Source organism: Penicillium canescens, assembly GCF_028828765.1.
Source record: "Penicillium canescens strain IBT 15451 chromosome Unknown utg000003l_segment0_segment0, whole genome shotgun sequence".
Taxonomy (NCBI): domain Eukaryota; kingdom Fungi; phylum Ascomycota; class Eurotiomycetes; order Eurotiales; family Aspergillaceae; genus Penicillium; species Penicillium canescens.
This window is the reverse complement of record NW_026703965.1, coordinates 498,690-525,722: the sequence shown is the minus strand read 5'-3', so window position 1 is coordinate 525,722 and position 27,033 is coordinate 498,690. Positions and strand designations below refer to the sequence as shown.

The 27,033-nt window shown below is 49.1% G+C and overlaps 13 protein-coding genes across 13 annotated transcripts; 6 read left to right on the top strand and 7 right to left on the bottom strand.

Annotated features, from left to right (window-relative positions):
• Window positions 1–724: 724 nt before the first annotated feature.
• On the top strand, window positions 725–2,824 carry N7446_003660 (flavin-containing monooxygenase; the record flags this gene model as incomplete). The annotated part of the gene is made up of 7 exons (XM_058512409.1): window positions 725–1,013; window positions 1,094–1,287; window positions 1,338–1,502; window positions 1,550–1,715; window positions 1,764–1,832; window positions 1,890–2,582; window positions 2,631–2,824. 7 exons carry the CDS (start codon window positions 725–727, stop codon window positions 2,822–2,824), a joined length of 1,770 nt encoding a protein of 589 aa, XP_058373738.1.
• A 334-nt stretch (window positions 2,825–3,158) lies between these two features.
• Window positions 3,159–4,623, top strand: N7446_003659 (uncharacterized protein; the record flags this gene model as incomplete). The annotated part of the gene is made up of 4 exons (XM_058512408.1): window positions 3,159–3,246; window positions 3,295–3,349; window positions 3,404–3,503; window positions 3,562–4,623. The coding sequence occupies 4 exons, from the start codon at window positions 3,159–3,161 to the stop codon at window positions 4,621–4,623; spliced, it is 1,305 nt and encodes a 434-aa protein (XP_058373737.1).
• Window positions 4,624–4,679: 56 nt separating this feature from the next.
• Window positions 4,680–5,751, top strand: N7446_003658 (uncharacterized protein; the record flags this gene model as incomplete). Its single annotated transcript, XM_058512407.1, has 3 exons — window positions 4,680–4,759; window positions 4,824–5,146; window positions 5,204–5,751. The coding sequence occupies 3 exons, from the start codon at window positions 4,680–4,682 to the stop codon at window positions 5,578–5,580; spliced, it is 780 nt and encodes a 259-aa protein (XP_058373736.1). The 3' UTR covers window positions 5,581–5,751.
• Window positions 5,752–5,867: 116 nt separating this feature from the next.
• On the bottom strand, window positions 5,868–6,876 carry N7446_003657 (putative short chain dehydrogenase/reductase; the record flags this gene model as incomplete). The annotated part of the gene is made up of 4 exons (XM_058512406.1): window positions 5,868–6,088; window positions 6,142–6,363; window positions 6,422–6,778; window positions 6,846–6,876. 4 exons carry the CDS (start codon window positions 6,874–6,876, stop codon window positions 5,868–5,870), a joined length of 831 nt encoding a protein of 276 aa, XP_058373735.1.
• Window positions 6,877–8,044: 1,168 nt separating this feature from the next.
• Window positions 8,045–10,014, top strand: N7446_003656 (uncharacterized protein; the record flags this gene model as incomplete). The annotated part of the gene is made up of 7 exons (XM_058512405.1): window positions 8,045–8,288; window positions 8,353–8,665; window positions 8,717–8,796; window positions 8,854–9,005; window positions 9,056–9,467; window positions 9,520–9,874; window positions 9,951–10,014. 7 exons carry the CDS (start codon window positions 8,045–8,047, stop codon window positions 10,012–10,014), a joined length of 1,620 nt encoding a protein of 539 aa, XP_058373734.1.
• Window positions 10,015–10,205: 191 nt separating this feature from the next.
• Window positions 10,206–11,932, bottom strand: N7446_003655 (putative extracellular exo-polygalacturonase; the record flags this gene model as incomplete). The annotated part of the gene is made up of 8 exons (XM_058512404.1): window positions 10,206–10,250; window positions 10,312–10,386; window positions 10,438–10,539; window positions 10,604–10,792; window positions 10,855–11,015; window positions 11,070–11,128; window positions 11,183–11,549; window positions 11,617–11,932. The coding sequence occupies 8 exons, from the start codon at window positions 11,930–11,932 to the stop codon at window positions 10,206–10,208; spliced, it is 1,314 nt and encodes a 437-aa protein (XP_058373733.1).
• Window positions 11,933–12,716: 784 nt separating this feature from the next.
• Window positions 12,717–13,707, bottom strand: N7446_003654 (mitochondrial pyruvate carrier family protein; the record flags this gene model as incomplete). The annotated part of the gene is made up of 4 exons (XM_058512403.1): window positions 13,350–13,707; window positions 13,261–13,276; window positions 12,983–13,119; window positions 12,717–12,921 (listed from the first exon to the last, which is right to left on the bottom strand). The coding sequence occupies exons 1-4, from the start codon at window positions 13,538–13,540 to the stop codon at window positions 12,717–12,719; spliced, it is 549 nt and encodes a 182-aa protein (XP_058373732.1). The 5' UTR covers window positions 13,541–13,707.
• Window positions 13,708–13,911: 204 nt separating this feature from the next.
• On the top strand, window positions 13,912–14,431 carry N7446_003653 (L51/S25/CI-B8 domain-containing protein; the record flags this gene model as incomplete). Its single annotated transcript, XM_058512402.1, has 4 exons — window positions 13,912–13,997; window positions 14,061–14,167; window positions 14,257–14,289; window positions 14,373–14,431. 4 exons carry the CDS (start codon window positions 13,912–13,914, stop codon window positions 14,429–14,431), a joined length of 285 nt encoding a protein of 94 aa, XP_058373731.1.
• A 104-nt stretch (window positions 14,432–14,535) lies between these two features.
• On the bottom strand, window positions 14,536–18,027 carry N7446_003652 (DODA-type extradiol aromatic ring-opening family dioxygenase). The gene is made up of 4 exons (XM_058512401.1): window positions 17,599–18,027; window positions 15,381–15,553; window positions 15,147–15,307; window positions 14,536–15,066 (listed from the first exon to the last, which is right to left on the bottom strand). The coding sequence occupies exons 1-4, from the start codon at window positions 17,929–17,931 to the stop codon at window positions 14,606–14,608; spliced, it is 1,128 nt and encodes a 375-aa protein (XP_058373730.1). The 5' UTR covers window positions 17,932–18,027; the 3' UTR covers window positions 14,536–14,605.
• Window positions 18,028–18,573: 546 nt separating this feature from the next.
• On the bottom strand, window positions 18,574–21,398 carry N7446_003651 (uncharacterized protein; the record flags this gene model as incomplete). The annotated part of the gene is made up of 4 exons (XM_058512400.1): window positions 18,574–18,701; window positions 18,767–19,792; window positions 19,849–20,976; window positions 21,029–21,398. 4 exons carry the CDS (start codon window positions 21,396–21,398, stop codon window positions 18,574–18,576), a joined length of 2,652 nt encoding a protein of 883 aa, XP_058373729.1.
• Window positions 21,399–22,546: 1,148 nt separating this feature from the next.
• Window positions 22,547–23,029, top strand: N7446_003650 (uncharacterized protein; the record flags this gene model as incomplete). Its single annotated transcript, XM_058512399.1, is given in 4 exon segments — window positions 22,547–22,584; window positions 22,643–22,743; window positions 22,755–22,826; window positions 22,902–23,029. 4 exon segments carry the CDS (start codon window positions 22,547–22,549, stop codon window positions 23,027–23,029), a joined length of 339 nt encoding a protein of 112 aa, XP_058373728.1.
• Window positions 23,030–23,454: 425 nt separating this feature from the next.
• On the bottom strand, window positions 23,455–23,853 carry N7446_003649 (uncharacterized protein; the record flags this gene model as incomplete). The annotated part of the gene is made up of 1 exon (XM_058512398.1): window positions 23,455–23,853. One exon carries the CDS (start codon window positions 23,851–23,853, stop codon window positions 23,455–23,457), a length of 399 nt encoding a protein of 132 aa, XP_058373727.1.
• A 1,054-nt stretch (window positions 23,854–24,907) lies between these two features.
• N7446_003648 (glycoside hydrolase family 76 protein) lies at window positions 24,908–26,369 on the bottom strand (the record flags this gene model as incomplete). Its single annotated transcript, XM_058512397.1, has 3 exons — window positions 24,908–25,492; window positions 25,550–26,253; window positions 26,330–26,369. 3 exons carry the CDS (start codon window positions 26,367–26,369, stop codon window positions 24,908–24,910), a joined length of 1,329 nt encoding a protein of 442 aa, XP_058373726.1.
• Between the last annotated feature and the right edge of the window lie 664 nt (window positions 26,370–27,033).

Here is a 27,033-nt window from a genome sequence, read left to right as displayed (position 1 = left end):
GGTACTACTCATGCCTCGAACTTTCCTCGGCTCGAAGACCAACGGGGTAATTCCGCCTCACAGCTTGGACCTGTGCAATAACGCTCTATCGAAAGATAGAATCAGATCTCATAGGATAGGCCAAGACTGTGGCACAAAGTTTCCTATGTGTTACCCCCTCTCCTGTATTCCCGTATAACCGAAGAAACGCCATAGAAGTTGAAAATCGAGCCAATATACTGCTCAATACGAGGCGATCAGACTACTCAAAAATGTGGTTAGTCCCGCAAGCTCAGTCAAAGTATGGAACTGCGGAGACCCCAGCTCCGCTTTCCCGTTGTGGGTGTTGGTTCTGGGGGATTTCCGGCCCACTGACATCAATACACTTCCACCCGCGCCTCCACTTATTAGACGATGGCCGAATCAGTTTGAATTACATGAATCAGGCATATATCCGACAGTAGTGGCGTTCTTGATTGCCAATACGGTCCAAGTAGTCTTGCCAAAGAGTCTCCATTATATGGGCAGTCTCCTCGGCATTGGTGGTCAGCTTCCGCTAGCTAATTGCCGAGGAGACTGGCTGAGAGTGATGGAGGGATATCATAAGTACTAATACCCCCCTAGCTGCAGTTATCGTAGAAGAATTACAGAGAAAAGGACCCCCGTCAAATTTAATCTCCGGAATAACCTTCCATTCGGCGCCTTCTCACTGTTGCTTTTTCCATACCTGCCCTCAAGTTGCATAATGTTCAGGCGGCTTTCAAACGTCTTTGGTGCGGACTCCAAGTCCGTCAAGACATCATCCCAGGAGATACAACAGTCGGCTAGTCAAGCCTCACAATGGGTTGTGCAAGATCGGTCCATCGATGAAGCTCGTCCACTGAGAGTAGTCGTCATTGGCGCTGGTATCTCTGGAATTCTTGCATGCATTCGATTCGCTCAAAGGATCCCGAACATCGACCTCTGCATATATGAGAAAAATGCAGATATTGGTGGCACATGGTTCGAGAACCGATATCCGGGGTGCGCCTGTGGTGAGTGCAGTACAAATGAAGCTCCGTGCAGCTACTTGCATTGTTGGACCACCTTAACTGACAAAGCGCGTGTCATGTAGATATCCCAGCACATACATATCAAGCCACCTTCGAGCCGAATAAGGAATGGTCTACCTTTTATGCCAGAGCCCTCGAGATCCACCAGTACTGGAAGCGCGTTGCCGAGAAGTATGGATGCATGAAATATATCAAGTTAAAACAGCAAATCTCCGAAGCTGTTTGGGATGAAGAACATTCAAAGTGGAATTTGCAGGTGATTGGATTGTCTCTAGATGCCAGTTTAGATGCTGATTTGATCTCTAGATCCAAGATGTCGATAGCTCGGCCACATATACAGATCGGTGTGATATTTTGATCCAGGCAACGGGTGCATTGAATGCCTGGAAGTGGCCCAGTATTCCCGGTCTTCATGACTTCAAGGGCAAGCTGATGCACAGTGCCACTTGGGATGAGAGCTATGATTACAAGGTATGTGACCCTTCTTATGGCATGCAGGGTTGCTAAGAACCTGCTAGGGTCAACGCGTCGCAGTTGTCGGTAATGGGTCCAGTGGTATCCAAATTGTTCCTGCACTATTGCCTGATGTGCCTCACATTGACCATTACGTGCGGAGTCGAACATGGCTCTCGCCAACGTTTGCACGAGAGGAAATCGACAAGCGGGGAACGGGCCTGGAGAACTGTAAGATCGATGGACAGACCGTCATAGGTTGGTTCTGACAAGATGCAGTTTCCTTTACCCCCGAGGAGATTGCAACGTTCAAGAAGGATCATCAGGCGTATCAGAAATTCCGCAAAGGTATGCATAAACTTTTGGAGGCATGGTATAGGGGCAGGTAGCTAACATTTGGAATAGCCGTCGAACTCGAACTGCAGTCTATTCATGGAGCCACTCTTAATGGAAATCCGATGCAGATCGGCGCGCAAGAGACGTTCGTGCAGAATATGAAGCGGCGTCTGGCCAATAAGCCTGAGCTAGCAGACGAGCTCATCCCTGCTTTCCCGCCGGCGTGCCGTCGTCTTACCCCTGGGCCAGGGTATCTAGAAGCCTTGACAGATGATAAGGTTGACATTGTCACATCAAATATTATCAAGGTAGACGAAACCGGGATAGTGACTGCGGATGGACAACATCGACCAGTTGATATGCTCGTCTGTGCGACAGGATTTGATACCTCCTGTACTCCCCGGTTCACAATCAAAGGCCGGGGAGGTATTACTCTGTCGGAACGGTGGAAGGAAACACCCGAGAACTATCTATCAGTCGCGACCGATGGATTCCCAAATTATTTCATTTCTCTCGGCCCTAATGCGGGCTTAGGCGAGGGAAACCTTCTAGTCGTGATCGAGAAGTCAGTGGATTACTTCACCGAATGCGTGCTCAAGATGCAGAGGGACAATATTCGGGCCATGAGTGTCCGCCGAGAGGCAGTCCGGCGTTTTACCAAGTACTGCGATCAGTATTTTTCGGGCACGGTATTCAGCGGCAAGTGTCGCAGCTGGTATAAAGGAGGTACTGATGATGGTCGGGTGACTGCTCTCTGGCCAGGTACGTGCTCTTCAGCCACCTTAACTGGGCGGGGCTAACTCATTGCAGGTTCATCACTGCACTCGATCAAGGCGTTTGCTAATCCCCGATGGGAGGACTTTGAATATGAGTATGTCGATGACAATGCCTCCGGTTGGCTTGGAGATGGCTGGACTGAGAACGAGAAGAACAATGTGATCAATGTAGATTACCTGGACGATGAGCAGATCGACTTTCCTCTTCCAGCCGTGGTCCACTCATAGTTTGGGGGCGATAAACCCAGGATATAGTATAACAGTCAATGTCACTTATCAAATACTGAATGAAGCTTGAAAGTGCAATAAATCACCAACTTGTTGAGAAAGCATAGGTGAAGGAGAGGTGAAGAAATGGTTGCTAAGTAGGGAAGTTGACGGGAAGCGGATAGCACGGTCGTGACCATACCATACCATATTGGTAATATTTGCAAGTACCTTCACGCCATCTGCAGGCCCATAGGTACCTTGTCCCAATACTGTGACAATACACATACTCAACTTTTCACCTCTCCCCAGACTCCAACCTCTTGCTACCCCGGACTCTTTCCGATGTCCCATCATGAAGCCGACAGACAAGCACTTTCGCTGCAATATCTGTCAGCGAGGCTTTACCAGGATTGATCACCTCAAGCGGCACCATTTGCGCCGTATGTGCCCCGCACTGCAGTTAAGCCTACCGTACTGATCCTCAACAGATTCCGGACAGAAGCCCTACACCTGCATCTTCTGCAATGACTCGTTCGCACGTTGGTTAGTTAAATTTTCAGGGGACGGACAGCAGGCCCACTAACCTCGGCATTCTAGTGATAATCTTCGCGACCATTACACGGATTGCGCCAGACGCGGGGACCGACAGATCCCCGAAACGGGCCAGAGGGGTAGACGGCGACATGCATGTCAATCGGTGGGTTTGCAATCCGATCAAACCCAACCCTATTAACTGACTCCTTTGCTTCCATAAGTGTACCTCCATGAAATTACGATGCGACGGACAAAGCCCCTGCGGATCGTGCCAAAAACGAAACCTGGCGTGCAACAATGAGCGAACTGCCGGACCGAGTCTTCCTGAGATCGAGGAGGATACAACTGTTGCGCCGATGGGATTGCAACAAGGAACATTTCCGATCCATGCAGGGCCACCAGTGAAACCCCAGATTTATGAAGCACCATCATCGGACCGCGGATCGATTAAGTTCCTACTCAATGGTGGCACGGACAGCTTCACGGAGAACTTTCGACTTCCACCACGCAGCGATCGGGCACGAAGCCTAAACTATCATCATCGCGTCGATATGGAAGAAGCGCAAAGAACTGGGTTTCCATACATTGAGAACGAGCGACCGGAGTATGCTTCTGGATTCGTCAATGCCGACCCTGCCATACCGCTCTCTTTTCCAGATATCTTTCTGGATTTCTTGAACGTTCCCTTCGCGGATGGGGTGAAGCCGACACATGAGTCATACAGCGCCGATGGAATCAACTATGAAGGTGTCGTCCCTCCACAGGCAACTTCTGGTCTCGCTCTACAGGGTGATCAACCCCTGTTCGAACCGGAACGACCGTTTGCTACGGCATTGATACAGGCGATATTGGCACGAGCATGGCAGGCTCCACTCGATGCCAAGGCGCAAGCAGAAGTCACTGCAAACTTGAACTTTTTCTTGACGACGGCACGCATTCGCAAATGCATCTTCCTCTATTTCAAATACTGGCAGCCCAGCTGTGCGTACGTTCACTCTTCGTTCGACCCAGAGACGGCTCCGCTACCTTTATTGGCCGGGGTAGTCTTTATGGGTGCAATGTACAACAGCGACGAGAGGGAGTCCTATATTGCCAAAAGGGTCCTCGACTTCGTGGAGCTTTTTATATTCTCAAGTGATGTCTTCTCGGCCGAGTGCGAGGTGAGCACAATTTTCTCAGGCAATCGGTGCCACGACGGGGAAACAAACGACTGGACCAAGTTCCAGAATCTCCTGGCCGGTGTCATTATTCTCACCGTCCAGTATTGGGCGGAAATCGGGTAGCGCGATATCGCGCATTGGAAACCCGATTCACCGAAATTGTCAAAGTTGCTCGTCGAATGGAGTTGACGAAGACCCGACATGATCCGGTCGATCAAGTCGCAGAACATTTATGGATTCAGAAAGAGTGCCGCATTCGGTTCGTATCCCTGCCGCCCAGGGCCACGGGGGCTACATGTACTTCCCTTACTAAAACCTCTTAGGACTATCTGCATCATCGCACTTCTGGATTCTGCCTTCTTCTTTTACCAGAACTATCCTTGTCGCATCACGCACACCGAGATGGAATGCGACTTACCCTGTCATGAACCTCTCTTTCGCTCTGAGCATCCATTTACGGCGCCAGACTTTCGCTTTTCTCGTGAACTTACTCTGCTTAGTGCTTTTCAAAGTTTATTCCAAGGGACAACTTACGGTACATCTCATCAGAACATGTCTCCCCAAGAGACATCTCAAGATCAATCTCGATTGCACCAATCGAGCTTCCCGGATCTCAGTGTTTTTGACATGTTTTTATTAATACATAGTATGTCATTGCATCCATCAATCCCGCGAGAAATATCACTAGCTGACTTGTCCCTAGTGCTTTTCTCCTTCATCAATACGCACATGACACTCTTAGGGCCCTTTATACGAATGGGCCATGTCAAAAAGTCTATGCAGGATACCACTTTGAGCCCTCATGACAACAGTCCGATCCCGGAAGATTCCATCCTCACAGCCATCCGGGCCGCCCTTAGTCGGTGGCACGAACACTGGGTTGTACTTACCAACCGGGTCTCGCCTGAGGAATGGGCTTTGATGGGCTTTTACAAAAACGCTTACAATTTCTGGCTGGTATCACAGATGCTGATCACTAAAAAGGATGCCGTGGATGTGGTTATGCAAATGGAAGTCAATTGTGAGGATAAGTTGGAGAAGCTGAAGGTTTTGCTGCGCGACGACCAAGACGAAGTATAGTGGTAGGTGGTTATATTCAAAATGTATACATGATAGACATGGATGCACAGGTTGGAGGCGTTCTTTTATTGCATTTACGATGATGGCTTATTTGGATTGGATTGGTATGGGCGCAACGTTGATATATCCTGGGGCGTTCGTGTTCTTAGGTTTTACATGGGTTTCTTTCTGACTTGGTGTTCTCGCTAACACATTACTATATGATTTGAAACTACAAGGTGTGGGGCGGCAGTCAATAATATCATTTTGTATTTATTCCAGAATACTACCGCTCTTCTATGAAATTCTCATGCATATCCCAAGCTAGAAAACATCGCGATATTCTTCCCAGTATCCTCATCCACATACGCCGGTGGCTCTGCAAAAGTAACATGATCCCCATGTAACTCAGCCACTCGACCCGTCAGCGATGTATCTGCTACAAATTGAGCAACGGCATTCGTTGCCGTCGACATGGGTGTCAAAATCATGGACTTGAACAGGGCACTGTCTGGTGCGATGTTCGTTTCTGCTGCACTGTCAGTACGTTTCACTATCCTCATATTTTGTGTCCAAACATACCAATAACAGCCGGCGCCAGTGCATTAATTTGGATTTTCTCCGATTCTAGAGGCTTTGCGAGGGATCTGACTAGCCCTATAACACCTGCCTTTGTTGCTGCGTACATCGGCGCCATTGCAAATGGGTATAAACCGGCATTCGAGGCTGTGCAAACAATCAGCCCTTTAGATTTGGTTGCGGTGTCGGTATTGCGAGACATGTAATGGGTCGCGAGCTTGATAGCTGTTAGCATTTGTTAGCATTGATATCCTGATACTTTTGGGGGCGATGGTTTACATACAATATAAAACTCCAACAAGATTCACATTCAATGTCGACAAGTCTGGTTTAGAAGGCCCCTGATTTTCGTCTCCGAGCTTCTCGGGTAGCAATGTCCCCTTTTCTGTTATACCGGCATTGGCGAATACAATATCTATCCGGCCTTGTTGAGCAAAGACCTTCTGGAATACCTCAGCTTGGCTTTCCCAGGATGAGACATCACATTGCTCGAATGAAATATTGGCAGATGTAAATTCTGCGCGAAGGTCCTCGAGCGTCTGCGCGCCAGTTGTGGGATTGATATCAAGAATTGTTATGTGCGTATTTGGCTCTGTGATAAAGTGCTTGGTTATACCTAGGCCAATTCCGGAGGCACCGCCTAATTGCTGCATTAGTCGAAGGTCTTGTGTGTTTAATGACTGTTTTATGGTTATCATGCTACTTACCGGTGACAATAATGCTTCTGCTGGGTGTCATATTGTACGCAATCAATCTTCGGGCTACAGTTACAGGCAGAGTAGCTGATGACCTTTACCTTATGCAGATACTCAATACCCGAAATTCCTGGAGTTTTCCTACTTACCCCTCGCATCCCCCACATGTGTGGGGAGCCGGGGATTTCCGGCCGGCTTAATACAAGATCAGGCGGTTATCAATGTACCTATGAGCTACACTCTTGAGTCCTCGTATCGAAGGGTTAATCTTTTTACTAATGCTTACCAATAACCCTCGGCCGCATTTCTTGCTTTAGTGCTGCCTCAACCCCGCATGCAGGCCAAAATCGCGGAATTAGAGATCCTGCATATTCAACGCTTGGAATATGAGGATCGGACTCGTGGATTGCATCTTTCTGCTCTTTGGAAACGCATCTCGATCTAGAGCTTGAGCTGCATCAGACCACTCAAAGAGAGTGTAGTCTACAGTCCATTGCAGGCAACCCTGACCTATTCTTTTCAGTAAGCTCCGAATAGCTTGCTCTCGGCTGAGGAATATCATCTCCTCATGCCGAAGGCCTATTTTCGGTTCGGTCCAACTGCCGTTTATCAGGCCAAGGCTCGTAAGAAGTATAGATCAACCTTCCGTTGCCATTCGCTAGCCATAGAATAAAACTTATTCGCTGTTGAGCAACCCCAGGCTTTCAATCTCGCTAATCCTGCAATATGACAGCACAATACGTCAGTCATGTCACCTCTATCTCCTGGGTCTGGTGACAACATCAATGCAGAGATTAACTTAATGTAATCTCAAGGCTGCTTTGCCCACAGTGGGTTCGGACAGCTTTCTGGACACAAAAGCCGACCACGCTTGGATACGAGGACACGCCACGCATCCAGCAAGTGGGTTCAATCATCGACCTGATTACATTCGGAGAAACCCCGTGGGGAACCCCGGATTTCAAGTGGAGTCTGCATGATGGGGCAAGCCCCATCTTGAATTGCAGCTCATTCATTCCGTGTCTGCAAGTTACTAGTCCACCGGAGAGAAAGTCTGATAGGTTTATAAAGGCCATTGATCGTCCTTTATCTATCATCATTTGTCTGCGCCTTGAAAAGGCAATTTTGTTGAACTCATACGCATCTTTCTTCTTTCCGCGTCTCAATCTCAGGCAAGGTTGTTCCTACAGAACTGTAATCTCATTCCCAAGATGCCGCTTGGCATTCTAGACGATGGCAAGCTGGAGCATGTCCCCGGGACAGCTCCATTAAACGATCTCCAAGGCTCCACAAATTACCCAGGCATTGATCCCAGTCTCCTCAAACATGACCCAACTGGCCAAATTGTACTTGTGCCTCAACCCTCCGACTCGTCAAAAGACCCATACAACTGGCCTCGGAAAAAGAAAGAGCTGTTCACAATTACCTATGGCTGGGGTTGTGGATGTGTTGGAGGTAGGACACAGGGATCATTTACTTTGTTTGTTATACGTCCAAATCTAATACTCCCATTATGTAGCGGTTGGCCCTCTTCTAGGAGCTGCGTTTGTTCCCCTTGCCAAAGAATTCGATGTCCCATTGACAACGTTCGTATCTGGTATCCAAGGCGGAACGATCGCCGCTATCGCAATCGGAAGTCTTCTGTTCAACTCTCTCGCCGTCAAATATGGCAAGCGACCAGTCTACCTCGGTACTACAGTCGGCCTTATGGTTTCGTGTTTCTGGGCTGCTGAGGCGAAGAGCTTTCCGTCTCTTGTTGCAGCTCGGGTTGTTTGTGGTTTATGTATGGCACCAATGGAGGCATTGATTCCGGCTTCAATTGCAGACATCTGGTAAGGGTACACCCGGTATGATCTGGCGCGGCGTACCTAATGGCTTGTTAGGTTTGTGCACGAACGAGGCTTCCGAACAGCCATCTTTAACCTTGGTGTTCTGGGTGGAATCAATCTTGCTGTTCCGATTGGTGAGGGATCTCATGGTTCAATATTGCTTCTACATTGACTAATATGGAACCGGAAAGCTGGAGGTATTATCGAGTACGGCTCATATCGCATTGCTCTACATGCCATGGGCAGTGCTTTCGGGCTGGCATTTATCATGATCTTTTTCTGGATGCCAGAGTCTGCATATGCAGGAAGAAATGCTTTGAATATTGACACTGGCAATGAGACTGTAAGTTTTCACTTTTTCGGGCATTGCATCTCATTAATTGGGGGTTTCAGGCTACAATTGAGGGCAAAGAGAACATTGAACAACTTGAGCATGCATCCGGACCCGACTCTACCACGCAAGAATCCGAGCCCATCACCCACTGGTCTAAAGAGCTTCTGCCCTATAGCGGCTACTTAAACCCAATTTCATTTTGGAATACCCTTGTCAGGCCATTCTATCTGCTGGCTTCTCCTGCCGTACTCTGGGCAACGCTTCTATTCACGATTTGCATTTCATGGCTCGTTGCCATTTCTCTCACTCTATCACAGATATTTTCCGCGCCTCCATACAACTTCTCCGTTGGGGCTGTGGGAGCAACAAACATGGCCTCCTTTGTTGCGTCCGTTCTAGGGACAATTGTGGCAGGTCCACTTATTGATGGCGTAGTTACCAGGATGTCGAAAATGAATGGGGGCATATTTGGTACGTGTTTTGCTTCCTGCGCTTTACATTGACTGAGATATTGCAAAATTAGAACCTGAGTTCCGTCTCCCTATCATGGTGACATACCTCTTATTTACGTCAACAGGCTTCTTTGCATGGGGTCAATCCGCATACGCTCAAGATCCATGGGCAGTACCTGTAATCGTATGTCTCGGGCTGATCAACTTCGGTGTTCAGCTTGGGACTACTGGTGTTGTTACATACATCGTGGACTGCCACAGAGAAAAAGCCGGAGAAGCATTTGCTGTGATGAACTTTGTCAAGAATCTGTTCGCATTTGGGTTATCTTTCTATATCAATGACTGGCTTGGCCAACAAGGTATTAGGAAGTGCTTCTTTACTATCGGTGGAATCACTATGGGTGTTACGCTCTTTACCATACCCATGTAAGTTTAACGTTCGACTCTCTTTTTGAGATGGTGTCTACCATATGTGCTGTTGATGCTCATGATTTGGCTGCAGGTATATCTACGGGAAACGTGCTCGAAGCTGGGTCCATCGACATGGATTTGCGGATAGGTTGTGAGAGGAAAACACCCTGGTATTTGTAGAAAGTTGGTTACTGCTCTCTTAGGCAGTATAGTCCATCATCCCCAAAGAAGGTCTAACCTATACCTCCCTTGACGAATACATACTATGGGGTAATTTAGACCTTAGCACATCTTCTTGGCAATCCATCTAACATTAATCCAATCAATATTATATTCATCAAATTCTCTAAGAGGAAGTAGCACAGTTCACATCCAATAAGCTGTCATCGACCTGTAAGAAGAAGATTGTCAGCAAGCTTTTATGGGCAGTTATAGATTAATGGAAAACATACATTTGTGCATGTAAACTGATCATCCCCATCAGGGCTAGTAACATCGATGTTGGTTGCCTTGATATCCGAGCAAACCTGTAGAAAGTCAGATACTGGAATGTATATCTGGGGATTGAAGATGCTCACATTCGGGCTCGAGCAGACAATAGTTCCTACTTTAGGGTCATATTTACCCGAGGTCACGCCATTGAAGTTGGTGAAGAGGATATCTTCGATGACGAGGCTGCTCTATATGGAGTAGTCATTTGTCAGTTACCACACTGTAGAAAGGCATGATCTAGGAAATACGTACGGGGAACTCATTGCAAAGAGTGAGGTTCTTCTGGCCATAGCATTGAGTCACCTCAATCGCATAGTCGACGTTGTCGATGGTCATTCCGTCGTAGGTAATGTTCTTCACGATACCTGATCCACCGCCGCCTTGGAGATCGGTTGAGAGCGCAGAGGCAGTTCCAGGCCAGACTTTGATGCGAGCACCATCCTACGCAAGGAAATTAGACATATAACTCTTTCGCTGATGGCGGTCTCAGAGATTGAACTTACAGATGCGTTGAACATGGAAATATTGTAGACGAGCACATTCTGCACAATATCAATCTCGCCTTCGTATTGACCGAGAGATCCGACGGAAATGCCGTGAGAACCGTTGCAATGAAGGTTCTGAACTAGGATCTCGGTACTGTTGGGCTTGAAAGAGACACAGTCTTCGAAATGGTTAGTCCAAGTTGGCCATGAATAGTGCGAAAGGCTCAACATACCATCTCCATTGTTAATAACAGAGTTCTGAATGACAATATTTGACGAGCGGTAAAGATCCCTAATGACAGCCATTAATAAAACCCCAGGGATTAGAATTTCCAACTTGACATACCATCCATCTGTATTCTTAGCCACATTCTTACTGCTGCTAAATCCCGTGATATCAATTCCATCAAACAGCACATCAGTGGAATTAGCCACGAAGTGGTACCACTGAGGCGAATAGCGAAGCTTGAGAGGACCAATGGTGCCACCCTTCAATCCGATGATACCCATCAGAATGGGACGCAAGATGAGAGCATCCTTTGCATACAGATCATACCAGACCTGACCATTTCCATCGAGGGTACCATCGCCATACATATTGACATCCTCGCCGCCGAGTTGGAAGAACGTCGTGGCATTCTGGTATATCTGCTTGAAAGCATTTGCTTGCCAGTAATCCGTGTCATTGGTGAATTGAACATGGCCCTGGATTTCTATTTGGCCTTCAGTCAGTCGAGGCTCATCAAATATAAGCCATGAGGGTCCACGTGTAGTACATACCCAGATCAACATGCTTGAGGAACGTCATGTCAAGCGCTTTTCCAATGGTATAAGTCTTGTCGGCGTCAAAAATAACCTTTCCGCCATTGTTGCATTTCTTCAATGCGGCGAGAACATTGGCTGAATCGTCCTTTCCATGTCCATGGTTGGCTACATGACAGGTCTTTGTTCTGGCATTGCTAGCGGGAAGAGGCTTGAATGGGTGATTTGGGTGGCATGCATCAGTTCGAGAGTGACTGTGGTCCTTTGCATCTACTATTGAACCGAGAGAGCTGAGCACGCCAATGGCCTGTACCAAGGCGTTTGTGACCTTCATATTGATGAAATGAAAGTCAGGTATAGTATGGGATAGACAAGCGTATCAATTGCGTACCAGGAGCTACCAGGGGGTTGGTCCCCAAGGAATATTAATACTACCTCAACCACCAAAATATTTTTTGACGTCCTCTGCCCTAGCTCGACGGGGTAACGCTAAACAACCCCCTTTGCGGCGTTGTGGTGGGGTAAGTTCATATCGGATGCTTTAGTCCGGGGAAACAAGCCAGCGAGTTGATTGTATGTGGGGATAATGGAGATTGAAGCTAGCATGTGTGGTCAGTTAGCGTCTCTTTAATGGAATAGTTGGGAATTATGGGACGGTGCATTGCGTGGATGCAGCGACTATGTAGATCTGATAGGAGGAACATTTGACGCTATTTCCCCGATTGGGAGGAAAATCCCGGGTAAATTCTGGGGAACCCAGGTCCGAGGTGGATTCTAAAGGTTTCGCTTGATGCTGTTCATCTTGCAAACTAGATCATAGAATGTTTCACGTTGGAAGGGCAAACGACTACTTGGAAATGCGCAGTCTCGCAACTTCCGGCCGTTCAGGGAGATTCAGAACCAATCACCTTAAAATGTATATGTACAATTGGCTGCAATAGAGAAACCAGGTGTCAGCCCAGTGGCAAACAAGCAGTCATCCCAAGCGAGCTAGCTCGATCACAAGATGCGCCCAAAGCTTCCTTCGGCGAGCCAAGAATCTCTATAGATACTGATCTAAGTGCAATCAGGCACACCTCTCCAAACTCTCACACAGCAACACGAAGTCTAGTGCATATTTAAGTGGACTTCTCAACCTTGTCGACAACCTTCTTAGCGGCACCCTCAGCCTGGTCGGCGACAGCCTTGACGGAGGCAACGGCCTCCTGCTCGAGCTCCTTGGCGGCCTCAGCGGAAGAGCCGTCTTGGCTACGCTGCCACAGGAAAATACGGGTAACCTGAACGGCACCGACGCATCCGAGGAAGAAGTTGACAGCGGCAAGCCTGTCGAGTTATGTTGGATTAGCATTTGTACCGAATGTTTCCGTTGTCGGGACACACATACAGAACGTTACGGGGCTTGATGATCATGCACCAGCGAGTCCAAATGGCACCGGTACCCATGAGGGCGGCATTCTGGGTGAGGGAGAGCTTCTCAGCGGGACGGGCGAAGTCGGAGATACCGGCGATGACGAGGCACCACTATTCGAGATGTCAGCGACGGTGATCGATAAGCATAGCCAAAACCTCAATGATTTGAGTTATTTTCCGGAGACATAGTATGCATAGGAGATAATGGGAGGAAAGAGGCGGCATATCAGATAGCAAAGCGAGTCATGGTACCTTCATAACGGGAGCCCTGCGATAACAACGTTAGCATCCATTCGTAGCCCAAAACATAGACCAAAGCTTCGCTGGTGCTTTCCACTTACCAGAAATGGACAGTCTTCACACCGACAGGGCTGTTCCACATGCGCTGGAAGGTGCTCTGCTGCTCTGCGGCACCGGCTTCGGAGCTCGAGAAGCGGAAGCCCTGGGCACCCGGCCGGCGGAATGACCCGGAGGCATTGCGGAAAGCAAAGCGAGTGTTGTTGAGGAAGCGGAGGCCCACGCGAGAAGACATGGTGATATGCGTGATGTGATCCGGTTTGTGAGAGGAAAGAAGGATGGACGTCCGTGATCGGTGGAAGGGGAGTTTTCCGTCGGAGATCGCAGATGGAGGAAGTCACCACCACAACAGCAAGAGTATAAACGGGACAGTAGACGGACGTTATTCAAACTTTTCCCAAGCAATTGACCGAGAGTAATTAATTATCTCTTCTTTACTGCTGCGATGACGCTGAGAGGTTCTGCTTATGTAACCAGATACCACTAGCCCAATGCAGACTAGCGGGATACGTCTCTGCGCAGCGAATCACCGCCATCGTGAATAATGCACTGCATCAGTTCCTCCCCTCACCTCATACCCTTGACTCTCGCACTTGACAACCCACCATGTCTGGCAAGTACGTCTTCACCCAGGGCCTGAAGGAGCTCCGCTTCCTCTTCTGCCAAACCTCCGAGGCCAGCGCTGCCACAAGGTGCGTACCATCCCGACCGAAGCGAATGGCTCTCGAGTCCATTGATTGACCCCGGGCCGATAGATCCTTCCTGAACCGCGCCTACCCAACCATGAAGAAGCACAACCCCAACACTCCCATCATGATGCGCGAGGCCGCCGGCACCCCGCCTCGGGTGTTTGCTCGATACGGTATGCCAAACCCTCTACGCCTGCCTGTCGGCGATGTAGGCATTCAATTACGGAAGAATTGAGCTAATTGGACTATTTGTTCCTCACAGCCCTCGGAAAGGAGAAGCAAGAAGCCCTGTCCGGTACGTACCGTACCCCCGCCAAACACAGCAATATCAGAATCGGGACTCGGATCCAGAACCAAATACTGACAAGTACCCCATAGGCCTCACGGACGCGCAGATCGAAGATCGCATCACGCAATTGGTGAAGCAGTCGTCATAGCTTCCTTTCCATACCGATTTATCTTATGCCCCAACCGCGTTCCTACCGTTTTACACCCATCTTCTGTACCTATAGATGAAATCGAACCCTCACATTCAAAACAAGTCAATTCCTCCAACCCGGGGGCTATCTAACATTCTATGCTATTCAATTTCTCGAACTATCGAATCACTCTCATAATGAACTAGCATTCTCAACTTTCCCAAACCGGTACTGTGCCCAGCTCATACTACCCTCGGGATAAGTCCACAGCCTCTTACCCAGATCCTCACCAGCAGCACCAGCTCCAATATGAATAGGAAGCAAATGCTCAAAAGAGGGATGAGCCTGGCGCGCATCAGGTCGTTTCAGCAACTCCGCCATAGCCTTCTGCCGCTCATCCGGCGCGGTCGTCACAGCGTCCTTGAGCGCCTCGTCAAAGCTAACAGCGTATGGCATTGGCTTCGAGTTTCCAAATGTAAACCGCAGATCGCGCAGATTGTGCACTGCCATTCCGGATACGATGATCAGGATGTTTTCCTCGCGCAGGCGGGCGACTGCTTGGCCTAGGCGGTAGTGCTGGTCTGGATCTTCGGTGTTGAAGAGGGAGACTTGCACGATGGGGACGTTGAGGGGGTTTGTATCCGGATCGAAGGCTGTACATTGTTCTTGTTAGTATTCCCATTGCATCCCACTCATTTGACATGCATGCTGGGTAGGGAACTGGAATACATACCACACTTGAAACTAGCCCAAACACCATGATCAAGTCCACGCTTCACACCCTCCGCTTGAATGCCCGCATTCTTGAGCGAATCGAGCACTTTATGCGCGACTTCCTTGCTACCGACATTGGGATATTTCTCCTTGTAGTAATGACTCGGGAATCCGTAGAAACTAAACCCCAGTCAGATCAGCAAACAGTCCCAATCACACAATCGACGCCTTCTCAGAAAATACATGTACATACTCATAGATCAAATCCGTGGTTTCGGCTGTATTAACCTGGATGGTATCCTGACTAGCCTGCCAATGCGCTGAGAAAACAACCACAGCGCGTGGCTTGACCTTGGTCGTAATTTCACGTCCGATTTCGGCTAGTTTTCGGTAGGCTGGGTGTTCGACCTCGTACATTACGTTTGGCTGGATGGGATGTTAGCACATACAGTCAACTCTCGCTTATACCACGGTGGGATATTGCACATTCTTGATAATAACACATCCCTTGCTTGGATGGCCCCTTCATTCCAGTTTTTTCCATATAAATTGACAGAATATAACACATTTTGTTTTACCACACTTTCTTCCTCTCAAATCTGCTTAGTCAGCGCAATCAACCAATCAGAATGCCTCAATCTACAAGCTCTCCTACCCTCCCGACCCCACCCAAGCGCGTCAGAATGGGACCAAAGCGTACCAAATTGGGTATATCAGACGCGCAGAAACAGGCACTACGGGCATTTTGGTCTAATACTAGCCCAAAGCCCACGCAGACTGCATGTGCTAAGTGGTTTGAGGACCAATTCAAACAAGTGATTGACCGGTCAACCATATCAAGGATCCTTTCATCCAAATACAATTATCTTGATACGGGCCCTGCAGGGGCAAACAAACGATCTTCATCCTCTCATTGGCCATTATTGGACCAAAAGCTATATGACTGGGCAGATAACCATATTGGCAATGGAATACCAATAAATGGCCCTTTGATCCAAACTAAAGCAGCTGAGCTTTGGAGACAAATACCGGAATACAAAGATCGGACCAAACCTCAATTCTCTGAGGGTTGGTTAACTCGCTTCAAACAACGCCACTCTCTTCAATATCATACTTTCCACGGAGAAGCTGCCTCAGTCCCATCCTCGGTACATGATCAGATCAAAAGCACCAAATCGATTTGCAATCAATTCAAACCGTCCGAAATCTACAATATGGATGAAACTGGCCTATTTTGGCGACGTATGCCAAATGGTGGTCTTTCAAAGGGAAAAATTGCTGGCAAAAAGCTTGATAAAACACGAATCACTATTGTTGTTGCATCAAATGCGGATGGTTCCGATCGAGTCCCTTTATGGTTGATTGGCACAGCAAAAACCCCTCGCGCACTCCGGGGGTTAATTTCCGAGCTCTGGGATGTGTTTGGCGTCACAACAAGGCAGCATGGATGCGTCATGACATTATGGAGGACTGGTTGCGATCTTTCTATGGGCGTATTCCCTTAGATAAGAAAGCTTTGCTCCTTTTAGACAATGCTTCACCACATGTTATTGGACTCCAGCGAGCGCCACCACCACCCCGGATTACGGTTGTTTTTTTGCCAGCAAACGCAACTTCAATTTATCAACCCTTGGACCAAGGTATTATCCAAAACTTGAAGCACCATTATCGGAAGAAATGGATGCGCTATATGATTGCTTTTCTTGATCGTGGGATAGACCCAAAACAAAGAATGAGCATTTATTATACTGTTACCTGGGTAACGCAAGTTTGGAGAACAAGTGTATCAGACCAAACGATTATCAATTGCTTTAAACAAAGTACTTTGATTAGTCCAAAGTCTATACCTATACCTGAGTCCGCGCCCGAGTCCGCACCTGAGTCTGCACTATTTTCCGAGCCCGGATTGAGTGATGAGATTGAAAGTCTATATAATCAAGCAATTGATAAGCTTGGTGATAAAGATATTGTGCCATTTGACGAGTTTTTGAACCCTTCGGACGAAGACATGTTAGAAGATGGGACTGAAGGGCGAGATGAGACCAATGAGCAAGATATATATATTGCCCCAACAACCTCAGAAATTCAGGATATTGACATTGATGGGCCCCCACCTGAGCTTCTGTCTAATTCTGCTATATTGGACAGCCTCCAGGATATCCTACTATGGGTTTGTAGCAAAGAAAAGGGTACCTCGGACCATATTAGACAAATTGAGAGCTTAATCAGCGACTTTGGCAGGATTCAGATTGATGAGAAACGTCAGGTGACTTTGGATCAGATGATGGGATGGAAGACTAAATAGGTATTAGGGCTTAGAGTTAGCTTGTCAAATATTATGTCATCCTCTCACCAAAACACAACTCAATTATACCACGTAATTTGGCTTGGATAGTATGCTGTGGTATAAGCGAGAGTTGACTGTATATGTTTCTTGGGTTTGAAGGTTGGACATGGGGTGTTGTACTCACCCCGCCATGGCTAAGGAAATAAATTGGAGTCTTCGATGAAGACATGGTATCAGATGTTGAGTCCTTAGCTGTCGCCGCAGTAGCTACAGATGCCGAACCCGAACCCGAAACTGCAGCTGAAATAGGTCCGGCTGCGGTACGAGCTGAAGAAGAGAAGAATCGTCGGATGCCAAACAGATTGGCGGTATCACCCCAGAATAGGGAGGTAAGCACAGCAGCGAAGATAGTCAGGAGAGAGATGAGAGCAAGTTTGCGTCCGCTGATCGGATTCAATATATCTCGAGTCACGGGTGTATTTGTATTTGGTTGTTGTTGGTTGGCTTCGGAAGACATATACGTCCAGCTTGTCGCAACTGTAAACCTTTTAAGAGTTTTCAGATGGATGCTATAAATTCAGAAATGAAATCGACTGACGCGATTGGAATTTACTGGAAATGTTGCTTAGATATGTCGGAACTGCATAGAGCCGATGGCATAAGCCGATCCGATTTCAGTGTGTCAGCGCGGAATCTACCCGCTACGGATGTACGGAATTACGGATGTGGGATATGGAGGCTTTTTTTAGATCAATTGGTCAACAATCTATTAATGTATGCAAATTGCTGGATTTCAGCGGGATATTGGCTCCATCGTGTCCGTTCCTGTCATGCACGTCCCATTCATAAACAAAGTAGTAGTAGAAGAAAAAGGGGAAGAGAAAAGAAGAGAATAAGGGAAGGAGAACGAGGGGGCAAAAAGGGAAGAGACAAGAGCTAAACTCAGAACAAGAGTGCTTCTTGGCAAGAAGAAAAGAAAGGAAAAAAGAAAAGAGAAGAATCATGCAGCCCAAAGCCGAAGAGAAACCCTAATCTTTGACTGGGGTAACGGGGTAATGCACTCGAGCGCCAGTGATCATGTGGAACATACATGCATGCAAGCCATGTGAGCGTATAGTAAGGAATTAAACAAAAAGAAGAGAGGAACAATGACATCGTATTACATTAGGACACAATCACCATCACTCTGCTTGTTAACAGCCGAGCGAGAGAGACGGGTCTTTTGCATCCTGCTTCCACCCTTCTTGAGATCCTCCAGACGTTCACGAGCCTTGGGGAATCCTTGGGCTAAAGAGAAAAGAACAGTTAGTTGGAGTAAAAACAGTGAGGGAAGGAAAGAGATATCAACTTACCAGCTGCACGCCAGTACCACCGCTTTGCATCCTCCAGATTGGCAGTAGCGCCGATTCCTACCTCGGTGAAGTATCCCATCGCATACTCTGCCTTTGCGAGACCGGCGGTGGCGGCTTTGCGAGCCCAAAGGTAGGCCTCGGTGTCATTTTGTGACAGGATGCCTTCGGATCCGGTGAGGTACCAGCCACTGAGAGCAAGCTCACTTTGGTGTTCGCCTTGGGCTGCGGCACGGGTGTACCAGATGATACTCGTGCGATTATCAACAGGACATCCCATGAGACCGTATTCGTACGCATTGCCGAGACGGAACTGGGAGAACTTGTAGCCCAATTCAGCAGCTTGGTGGAAGAGCTGGCTGGCGTACTGCTCGTCGCGGACAATTATATCGTTGGGGCCGGCGTTCAGGTACATGAGAGCGAGCTCGTGAAGAGCATGTGGGTTTTCCTCGTCTGCGCGGTCTGCTGCCCGCTTGAGCCAGGAGACACCCTCCCGAGGGTTGCGGGCTTGACCGAGCAATCCCTTAAGATTGATCATACCCATTTTGTACATCGCGGGTGTGTCGCCTAGGGCAGCGGCGCGCTTGTACCATTGGACGGCTTTGAACGGGTCGCGCTTGGTACCGCCGCCTTCTTCTTGGCCAATTTCGCAACAGACTGCTACACGGTATGCAGACTGGGCGTGGCCTTGCTTCGCAGCGGAGTGGTAGAGCGAGAACGCTTCTTTAGGGTCGACTTCCAGGCCCAGAAGGCCCTCACCATAGCAATCAGCCAAAAAGAATTGTGCTTCAGAGTATCCGGCCGCGACAAGCTTCTTCACGATTTTGTGGGCATCAAGGATATACTTCTCCTTAGCCTTGGCCTTGGTTTTCGGATCGAGGCGGCTGTTGTTTTCAATGAGAACTGTGGCTGCTTCAACCAGCTTCTTGGCGAGAAGAAGCTGCGTCTTTTGGTCCGAAGGATTTCCTCGCACCTGTTGTTGCAGCCGCTGCAACTCTTCCTGCGTGACTGGCGTCGGGACACTTGCAGCTGATACAATGGGCTGTGGCGCAGCCTGGGGAGGAGCAGCTTCGGGGGCGCTATACTGGCGAAGCGGTGCAGGTTTTGAGGCCGCATCATGACCGGGACGGAATGGGGCTGGGTGGTGAGGCAGAGCATCGGGATTTTGCGGGGGTCTGACAGATCAGGCTGCTCCGGGGGGTAGGCTGGTTGGTTCATCCGAACCGGCGCAGGGCCGTGGGAGTAACCGCCATAATCCCCGTAGCCATTGGGGCCATAACCAGGGTCTTGGTGGTCCATGGCAGAAGGCGCTTCTCCCGGAATATCGAACTGGAATCCCGCATTCTCGAACTGGTTCACCTCGACCTGTCGGATATTGGGGTGGGATTGAGAGCGTTGAGCATCTGTGCCTGGAGAGTATGAAGAATAGTCTCCACCGGGAGAAGAATTTGGACCAGGGCCGGGTCTCCGACCTGTTGGTGTGTCCAATCCCATCTCATCAATCGGTCCATGCTGCTTAGCATCTGGAATAGCATCAAAATTAGGCATATCGGGTTCGTCGCCACCACCAGACTCGTAGTAACTATCCAAGAAGTCCTTGGGCGCGTATGAAACGCGATTGGCGGGTTCCGGCGGAATCATCAATCCAGAGTCTATATCGTTGGGTGCCCGGGATCGCGGAGGTCGCATACTTCCAGCGGTATTGGGACGCATGGGAGATTCGACAATGGGACTTGCTGGGAAATCGGATTCTTGGTAGGTCGATTGCCCCGGGTACATCGGAGCGATTGGAGGTCCCATTGGAGAACCTGGCGCAAGCGGCATCGTTGCACTTCGTCCTGGCGGATGCATCGGTGGGCCCATGGGATCGATATAAGGGCGGTCCGGTCTACCAGAGCTGGCAGCTCGCACTGGGCCCATCGGGTATCCGCCTCGGCCTCTGACAGGGGGAGGTCCGCGCGGAGGCGGTCCTCGCATATCCGGGCGTCTCCCATTTGAATTTGAAGTGTGTGGCCGGGGAGGAGGGCCTCTGCCATTGATGTCCATCGCAGCCATGCCATTCTCAATGCCTCGAGGCGGACCGCGGCGGTCTCTCGGATCTCTGGGGGGTCTTCGGTCTCGCGGATCTCCTCTAGGATCTCCTCTTGGGTCACCTGGGGGAAAGGAAGGGAAGGGATTGTCAAAGCTAGCGCCTGGGGGTGGGCGTCCGCCAGCTGAGCGATTGTTAGTCGTAGATTTGAGGGACCTTGTATCTGGTTTACGTACGGGTTCTTGATCGTTTTTGTGGTGGTGGTCTTCCTCCGGGACCAGGAGGGTAGCCTCGTCGGTCATCGGGGCCGGGTGGTCGTCCGTATCCAGGGCCTGGAGGGCCTGGTGGGCGCATCGACCGTGGCTGTGACTGCGGGGGTGTGTATGGTCCCGAAGCCGCAGAATTAGACCGGTAACTATACGCTGCATCGTCGTATCCTGGATCCGCGTTGTGATAGTCCGAATTGCTCATGCCGCCATCGCCATAGCCTGCATAGGGGCCATCTTGCGAGTATCCCCCCGGCAATGCCACAGAGGGCGGAGGGGCGTTGTTATATTGTCGCAGAGGCGGCGGCCTCTGCGCGGGAGATTGCTGAGGGTATGACATGGCGCCAAGGGACCGAAGAGCGTACTATACAAAGTGTCGATTCAAGTGGTCTCCGAGGGGCGCGGTTTGAATCTGCCCAGGCGATCGCATGCAAGGAGGGGTTTACTGCAACTTCCGGTTAGCCTGTCCATTTCACGATATTCAAAGCCAGTGAGGCAGTGTCCACATAACGGCGCATTGTTCGTACCCAGATCACAATGCCACTCAGCACGTGCGCTCGCGATTTGAGCACCTGAGAGAGTCAGAAGCCACAGTAGGGCGGACTGAAGGGATATCAAAAGAGACCAATACGAATACGTTAGGAGGGCAGAATGGTTTAGGGGCGGTGGCAGGTGACTTTAAATCAAAAAACCAAGTGACCCACTCCCTGCCGGTATTCAATCTTCAAATCTCTTCAGCCGTTATCCATACCTTAATGCTCTTTGGTGTTCTATATATTTTTTGGGACTTCTGATGGTTCTGCTCACACTATTAATACGCCATTTAACAGGAAGATTTATATGCACTCTACATCATCGTAATGATAGGGCCGTATATTAGATAGCCGCCAGTGCCTGACGATCGGGGGACCTGCAGACTTTTGTCTTCCCGTCACGTTCTACCTGTATTTCGGAGTTTACATTGCAGGGACTGTGGAACTCGGAGATTTGACTGGATACTGGGCCCTTGAAATGCAAACCCACTTGCAGGGGACTGTGACAACATCTGGTCCACTGTTCCCAAGGGCAAATGGGGCATCTGAAACGAAATTACTATGCTGATCCAACCAAAATGAGATCCAGTTCCCACCAGGGCAAGGCTGGCGGATAGTCGGATATTCGGATGGTTCAATTGATTCAAATGTTTCTATAGAAGTTCCCATCGTAGATATAAGAATAGAGACAGAGTCCACGTTGTCTCGGACAATTAACGAACATGTTGCAAGTTCAACGTCACTTGAATGTGGGGGAAAGGGACACCTGCTCAAAATGGACTAGCGTGGTATATGCGCCACACTAGCCTGAACTAGCCTCAACTGCGCCACGGTGCTCGGGAACAAATGAGATCCGCGATGATGTTGATGATCTCGGCATCTCACGACTTTCAATCCGAATTCCGGTACCTATCTCGGAATAGGCAACCAATTTTCGCGCTTCCCATTACCCACAATGTCTCGCGCTGTGTTATGGACCAAGGTTGTCGCCGGGTCAGTGATGCCCTGCACCGTCACAGAAACTTGCGCTAACATCCGCCTCTCAATGCAGTGGCCTGCTCATGGTTGTCGGAGGCCCCGCTTTCGTTGAATACATCCGACCGTCCGATGAAGAACTCAGGAAGCGATACAACCCGGATCTGCAGAAGCGCAGTGCCGAACAGGGGAGCGCCGCGCCCAGGAATTCGACGACTACGTGAACAAGCTGAAGCACTGGTCCAAGTCGGATAAGTCTAGTATGTGACCCTCTCCTCGGTGGTAGTGGCATGCCTCTAAAGAAGTCCCGACTAATGGTATATCTTTAATTCTAGTCTGGTACGCCGCACAGGAAGAACTAGACAACAAGCGGGCAGCGATCGAGGCTCAACGCGCACAGGCAAAGGAGGAAACGAGGACACAACGGGAGGAGATGCGCAAGGAGATGCTGGGTGAAAAATGATCGCGAGTCCATTGCGCCTCTGCCTGTCTCAATAACGCTGTAATCTTGATCCTTCTCTGATACCAACCCTCCGCCACTCCTGCCGTTGATCCGATTGCTCCGCGGCTGTCTTTGCTGCTTTGTTTGTGGCGATAGTTCGAACCTCCCACGCTATCCAGTACACAGGCCTTGGATAGGTCTGCTGTATGTCATGATTTTATTGGGTGTATGATAAGTTTTTGCCTCTTCCCTCATCTTTGCATCTACCTCGTAAGGGGGCCATATCTGTACAATTACCGACGTTTGAGCTGTGTCTCTTAAATATCTCATAATCGAAAAGCGCATCTGGCTCTATCAATCTATTCAAATATTCACATATTCAATCTGGATCTGTCCTGGAACTAAGCGCCAAATTACTGCTTTTATATCACTCAGGATTCCTCTCATCACCCGCAGGCCTGCACAGCAACCCTCACAACCTCCTCCGGCATCGAAACCCGGGGACTATGATGCGTATCAAACTCCTTAACCCTAACAACACCACCCTCCCCCCGAACCCTCTCCAACATAGTATCCTGCGCAGCAACAGGAACCGCAAGATCCCTAAGCGTCTTCCCAAAGGTAACAGGAACCCTTCTCCAAGCATCACCCGTAGCACCCTCCCTCAAAGCCTTGACGGGGAACCTCACGAGCGTCGAAACGACCTCCTCAACAAACGCACACTTCTCAAGTCCACTAAAAAACAACATTCCAGGATCAAGCGGGAAGAAAATTCCATCCTCGTCCTCGTCAACGAGCTGCGCCCACATCTTGTCAGCACCTGTTTCTTCCACAATAGTCCACATTGTAGCTCCTGGCACGAGCATGTAGATACAGTAGGTGGATTACGCCGCCTGGTTGGCCAGCCGCTTTGCGGGTGGGGAGGTCTAGCTCTTGGACTGCGGATATGCCGACTAGACCGCCGTACGAGTGCATTATCATTATCACGCGCTTGTTGGCTTCCGCCTAGACCTTGAACCACACTGCGGACGTGGCGGACGTCTTCTGGGAGTGTCGCTGTTGCGGGTCGAGTGCCATTGCAGCTTGGGAGGTGTGAGGTGTGCACTGTGAAGCCTACTTTTTTAGGTCGGTTGTGTAGCTTGTGTAGTTTGTTGGTGTATGCCAGGCGCAGTGGACGAGTACGATTTCTGGCAGGGGGGCCATTGTGCAGTATGTCCTTGGGGTTTAGGTGGGGTTGAAGTCTGGTATTGACATGGTTTATAAACAATGGGCCAATTTGGGACTGCTTATGCTTTAATCTAACTTAGGTAAACAAATCACGTCAGACGGCATAAGTTGCCCAGGCCCCTAAGATGTCAGTTGATGAGGCTGTGAAACATTTCCCCGCTTTCAGGTCTGCATGGACAATGAGCCTCAATTGCTGTTCAATTGTGCCATTGATAGAAAGACTAACCAGCGAGGCGGGTTACGGTTTTGTTGATTAGTCGGTGCAATTCGTGATACCGCAGTAACCTCTCTATGAATTTCTTCCATGAGTTGAGAGACGTGTAAAAGAGGAAGAAAAATAATGGATTCGCTACGTTGAGAACTCAAACTAAGAAGTAGGTAACTTAGACTATTTAAGGCCTCAAGTTCAAGGCATCACTCTTCCAGTGCAGGCCGTGACAAACAAATATCATTTTGGTTGCATTTTTAATTACATGCTTGTTCTGGACGTAAGCAACATGTGGCAAGATTTGTCGCTTCTGCTTGTCGCTAACTATCCGAGATATATATATTCAGTACAAGCTATAACATGCAAACGATCAAGAGTCGTGACAAAAACGAACTGAATATAACTTATATACAGACGGCATGCTTCAAGCACGAACTAATCATCGAATGAATTTTAACAATTCGCTATGACCATATGACCATAAAAGCGGCACCTCCAAGAGGCAGCAAAACAGCCAACGCAGCAACAACACCAGCACCAGCTTTATCAGCAGTCGTAATCTCCCTCGTCCGAATATCCTCCCTCGCTCCAGATCCAGATCCAGATCCAGACCCAGATCCCTTCTCTCCACCGGAGTTGCCTTTACTAGTCCCGCCAGTCTTATCCGTAACAGGCGCCTTGACAGTATGCACCAAATTCGCCTTGAAGATCTCCAGTGCCGCCATCTGCTCACCGATCCCAGTAGAACCATCATACTTGGTACGTTCAGTCCATCTCAGCCCACAAGCGTTATCAGGTCCATTGCATTGCTCCGCCGCAGCCTTGGAAGATTCTTGGATCTTGTGCCACAACGTTTCATTGGTGAATGGGGCCAGTGGGATAGTTGCAGCCATGAAACGCGCCAGATAGGACTTGAAAGACCTCGAGTTTAGATCACACTGGCCTCTTTCGCATGGTTCGACCATTATGCCCTTGCCATTTGGGAAGAAGGTTGACAGTCCTTTGACTATGCCTTCTATGCGCGTTTTCCAGATTTCCGAGCCGTTGGTCTGCGAGTATCCAGTAAGCAGGGAATTCTTCTGTAAGTACCATGGGGACAAACTCACAATATTATACATGTTCGCAGCCCCATGCAGATAAACCGCAGGCAGATACGCATGTTGCAGGGAATTAATCTCAGAACAATTCCCAACACTATCCGTGCCATCATGAATAAGATAATCCTCACTAATCAACCCCAAAGCCTCACTCCAATCCCATACTTTGTCCGCCCATTCAACGAACGTCTCATTCCCAGTATACCGCGCCAACCGCGCAGCAACATTAAAGAACCCACCATTCGAAATCGTGTTCTTATACGAGTACCCACCATTATACTCAAAAACCTGCCAATGCAATCCACCCCCACAGGTAGCCGTGTCCCAACGTGTTGCCTGCGAATTGAAGGTATTCTCAGCGAGTTCCAGCCACTGCGGTTGATCAGCGGGTGGATCGGGATATTTCAGTTCGGCGGCGGACATGGCGGCGAAGCCCCAGAATATTTGATCGTCGTTTCCAAGGGAGAGGGTTTGGTTTTGGGGCATGTAGTTGTTTTCGTCGCCTACTTGCCAGAGGAGGGCTTGGGTTGTTATTTCGTTCCATTTTGTGTCGCCGGTGTAGTACCAGTATTCCACCATTGCTCCGAACATTGCGCCTGCTTCCCACCAGTAGTAGGGGTCTGGGATGTTGCCTGGTACATCGCCTGGTTGGTTGCCCGTGTAGTATTTCAGCATGCCGGCTGCGGCGGTTTTGGCAGCGGCTTTTATGGAGTCTTGGTTTGGTGGTGGAGTTAGTTGCTGGATATAGTTGGATGTGTAATTTGGTAGGAGCGTTGTGGTTTGATATACCTTCATCATTTAAGTCGAGGTTGATTGACGCCTGCGTCATTTGTGGCCCCAGTGTGGAAATGAGAAAGAATAAAGAGGCGCATGGTAGAAATCTCATGGCGACAGCCAATATTGAAACATGCGAAAATTGAGCTCATAAATAACCTAGTAGATTCAAACTAATTCAACTGCGAACGAGATCTTAAAATGAAATTGATTGCAAAAGGTGAGCTGCAAAACGCCGAGAGCCAAGGAGGAATGGGGCCAGAGGGGCTCTTGGAAGCTAGGCAGTGTTCATGCATAATGAAATGAACGGGATTCTCCCAATCGGGCAAAATACGGGGGAAGCGTGGACTAATAAAAGATTCGCGCATCCTGTTTGGGGCCGAGAACTGGGGTCATGTCTGCTGTCAGATTATACACGAAGGTGAGTGGTCGAGTTGGCCAGATTGAGCCAAAGAGATAGACAGAAGGATGAAACGGGGTGCTCTCTAGCCTTAATCATGGACTTGGCATTTATTTTGCCCAGACGTATGCAGCCGGTGAGATGTATATCTAGTTGCATACGGTGTGTAAATCAAAAAGAAAAAAAAAGATCAGCCTTGTGAGCGGTCTGGAGACTCTGGGGTTCCAGGAACACCCGAAATTGCCGCCATGAGTTCATGATTGGGCATTGGGATTGAGTGGAAAGAAGAAATTAGTCATAGATCTGGCGATTTAGGTTA

Excerpts from the sequence above, each read along its gene's own strand:
- N7446_003652 (XM_058512401.1), bottom strand. The coding sequence starts at position 17,931 with ATGTCTTCCGAAGCCAACCAACAACAACCAAATACAAATACACCCGTG. Across the intron at positions 15,554-17,598 it reads ATTTCCTTAGCCATGGCGGG|CCAAACGTAATGTACGAGGT; the intron begins GTGAGTACAACA and ends CATCCCATCCAG. Across the intron at positions 15,067-15,146 it reads TTGGGCTAGTTTCAAGTGTG|CCTTCGATCCGGATACAAAC; the intron begins GTATGTATTCCA and ends AACAATGTACAG.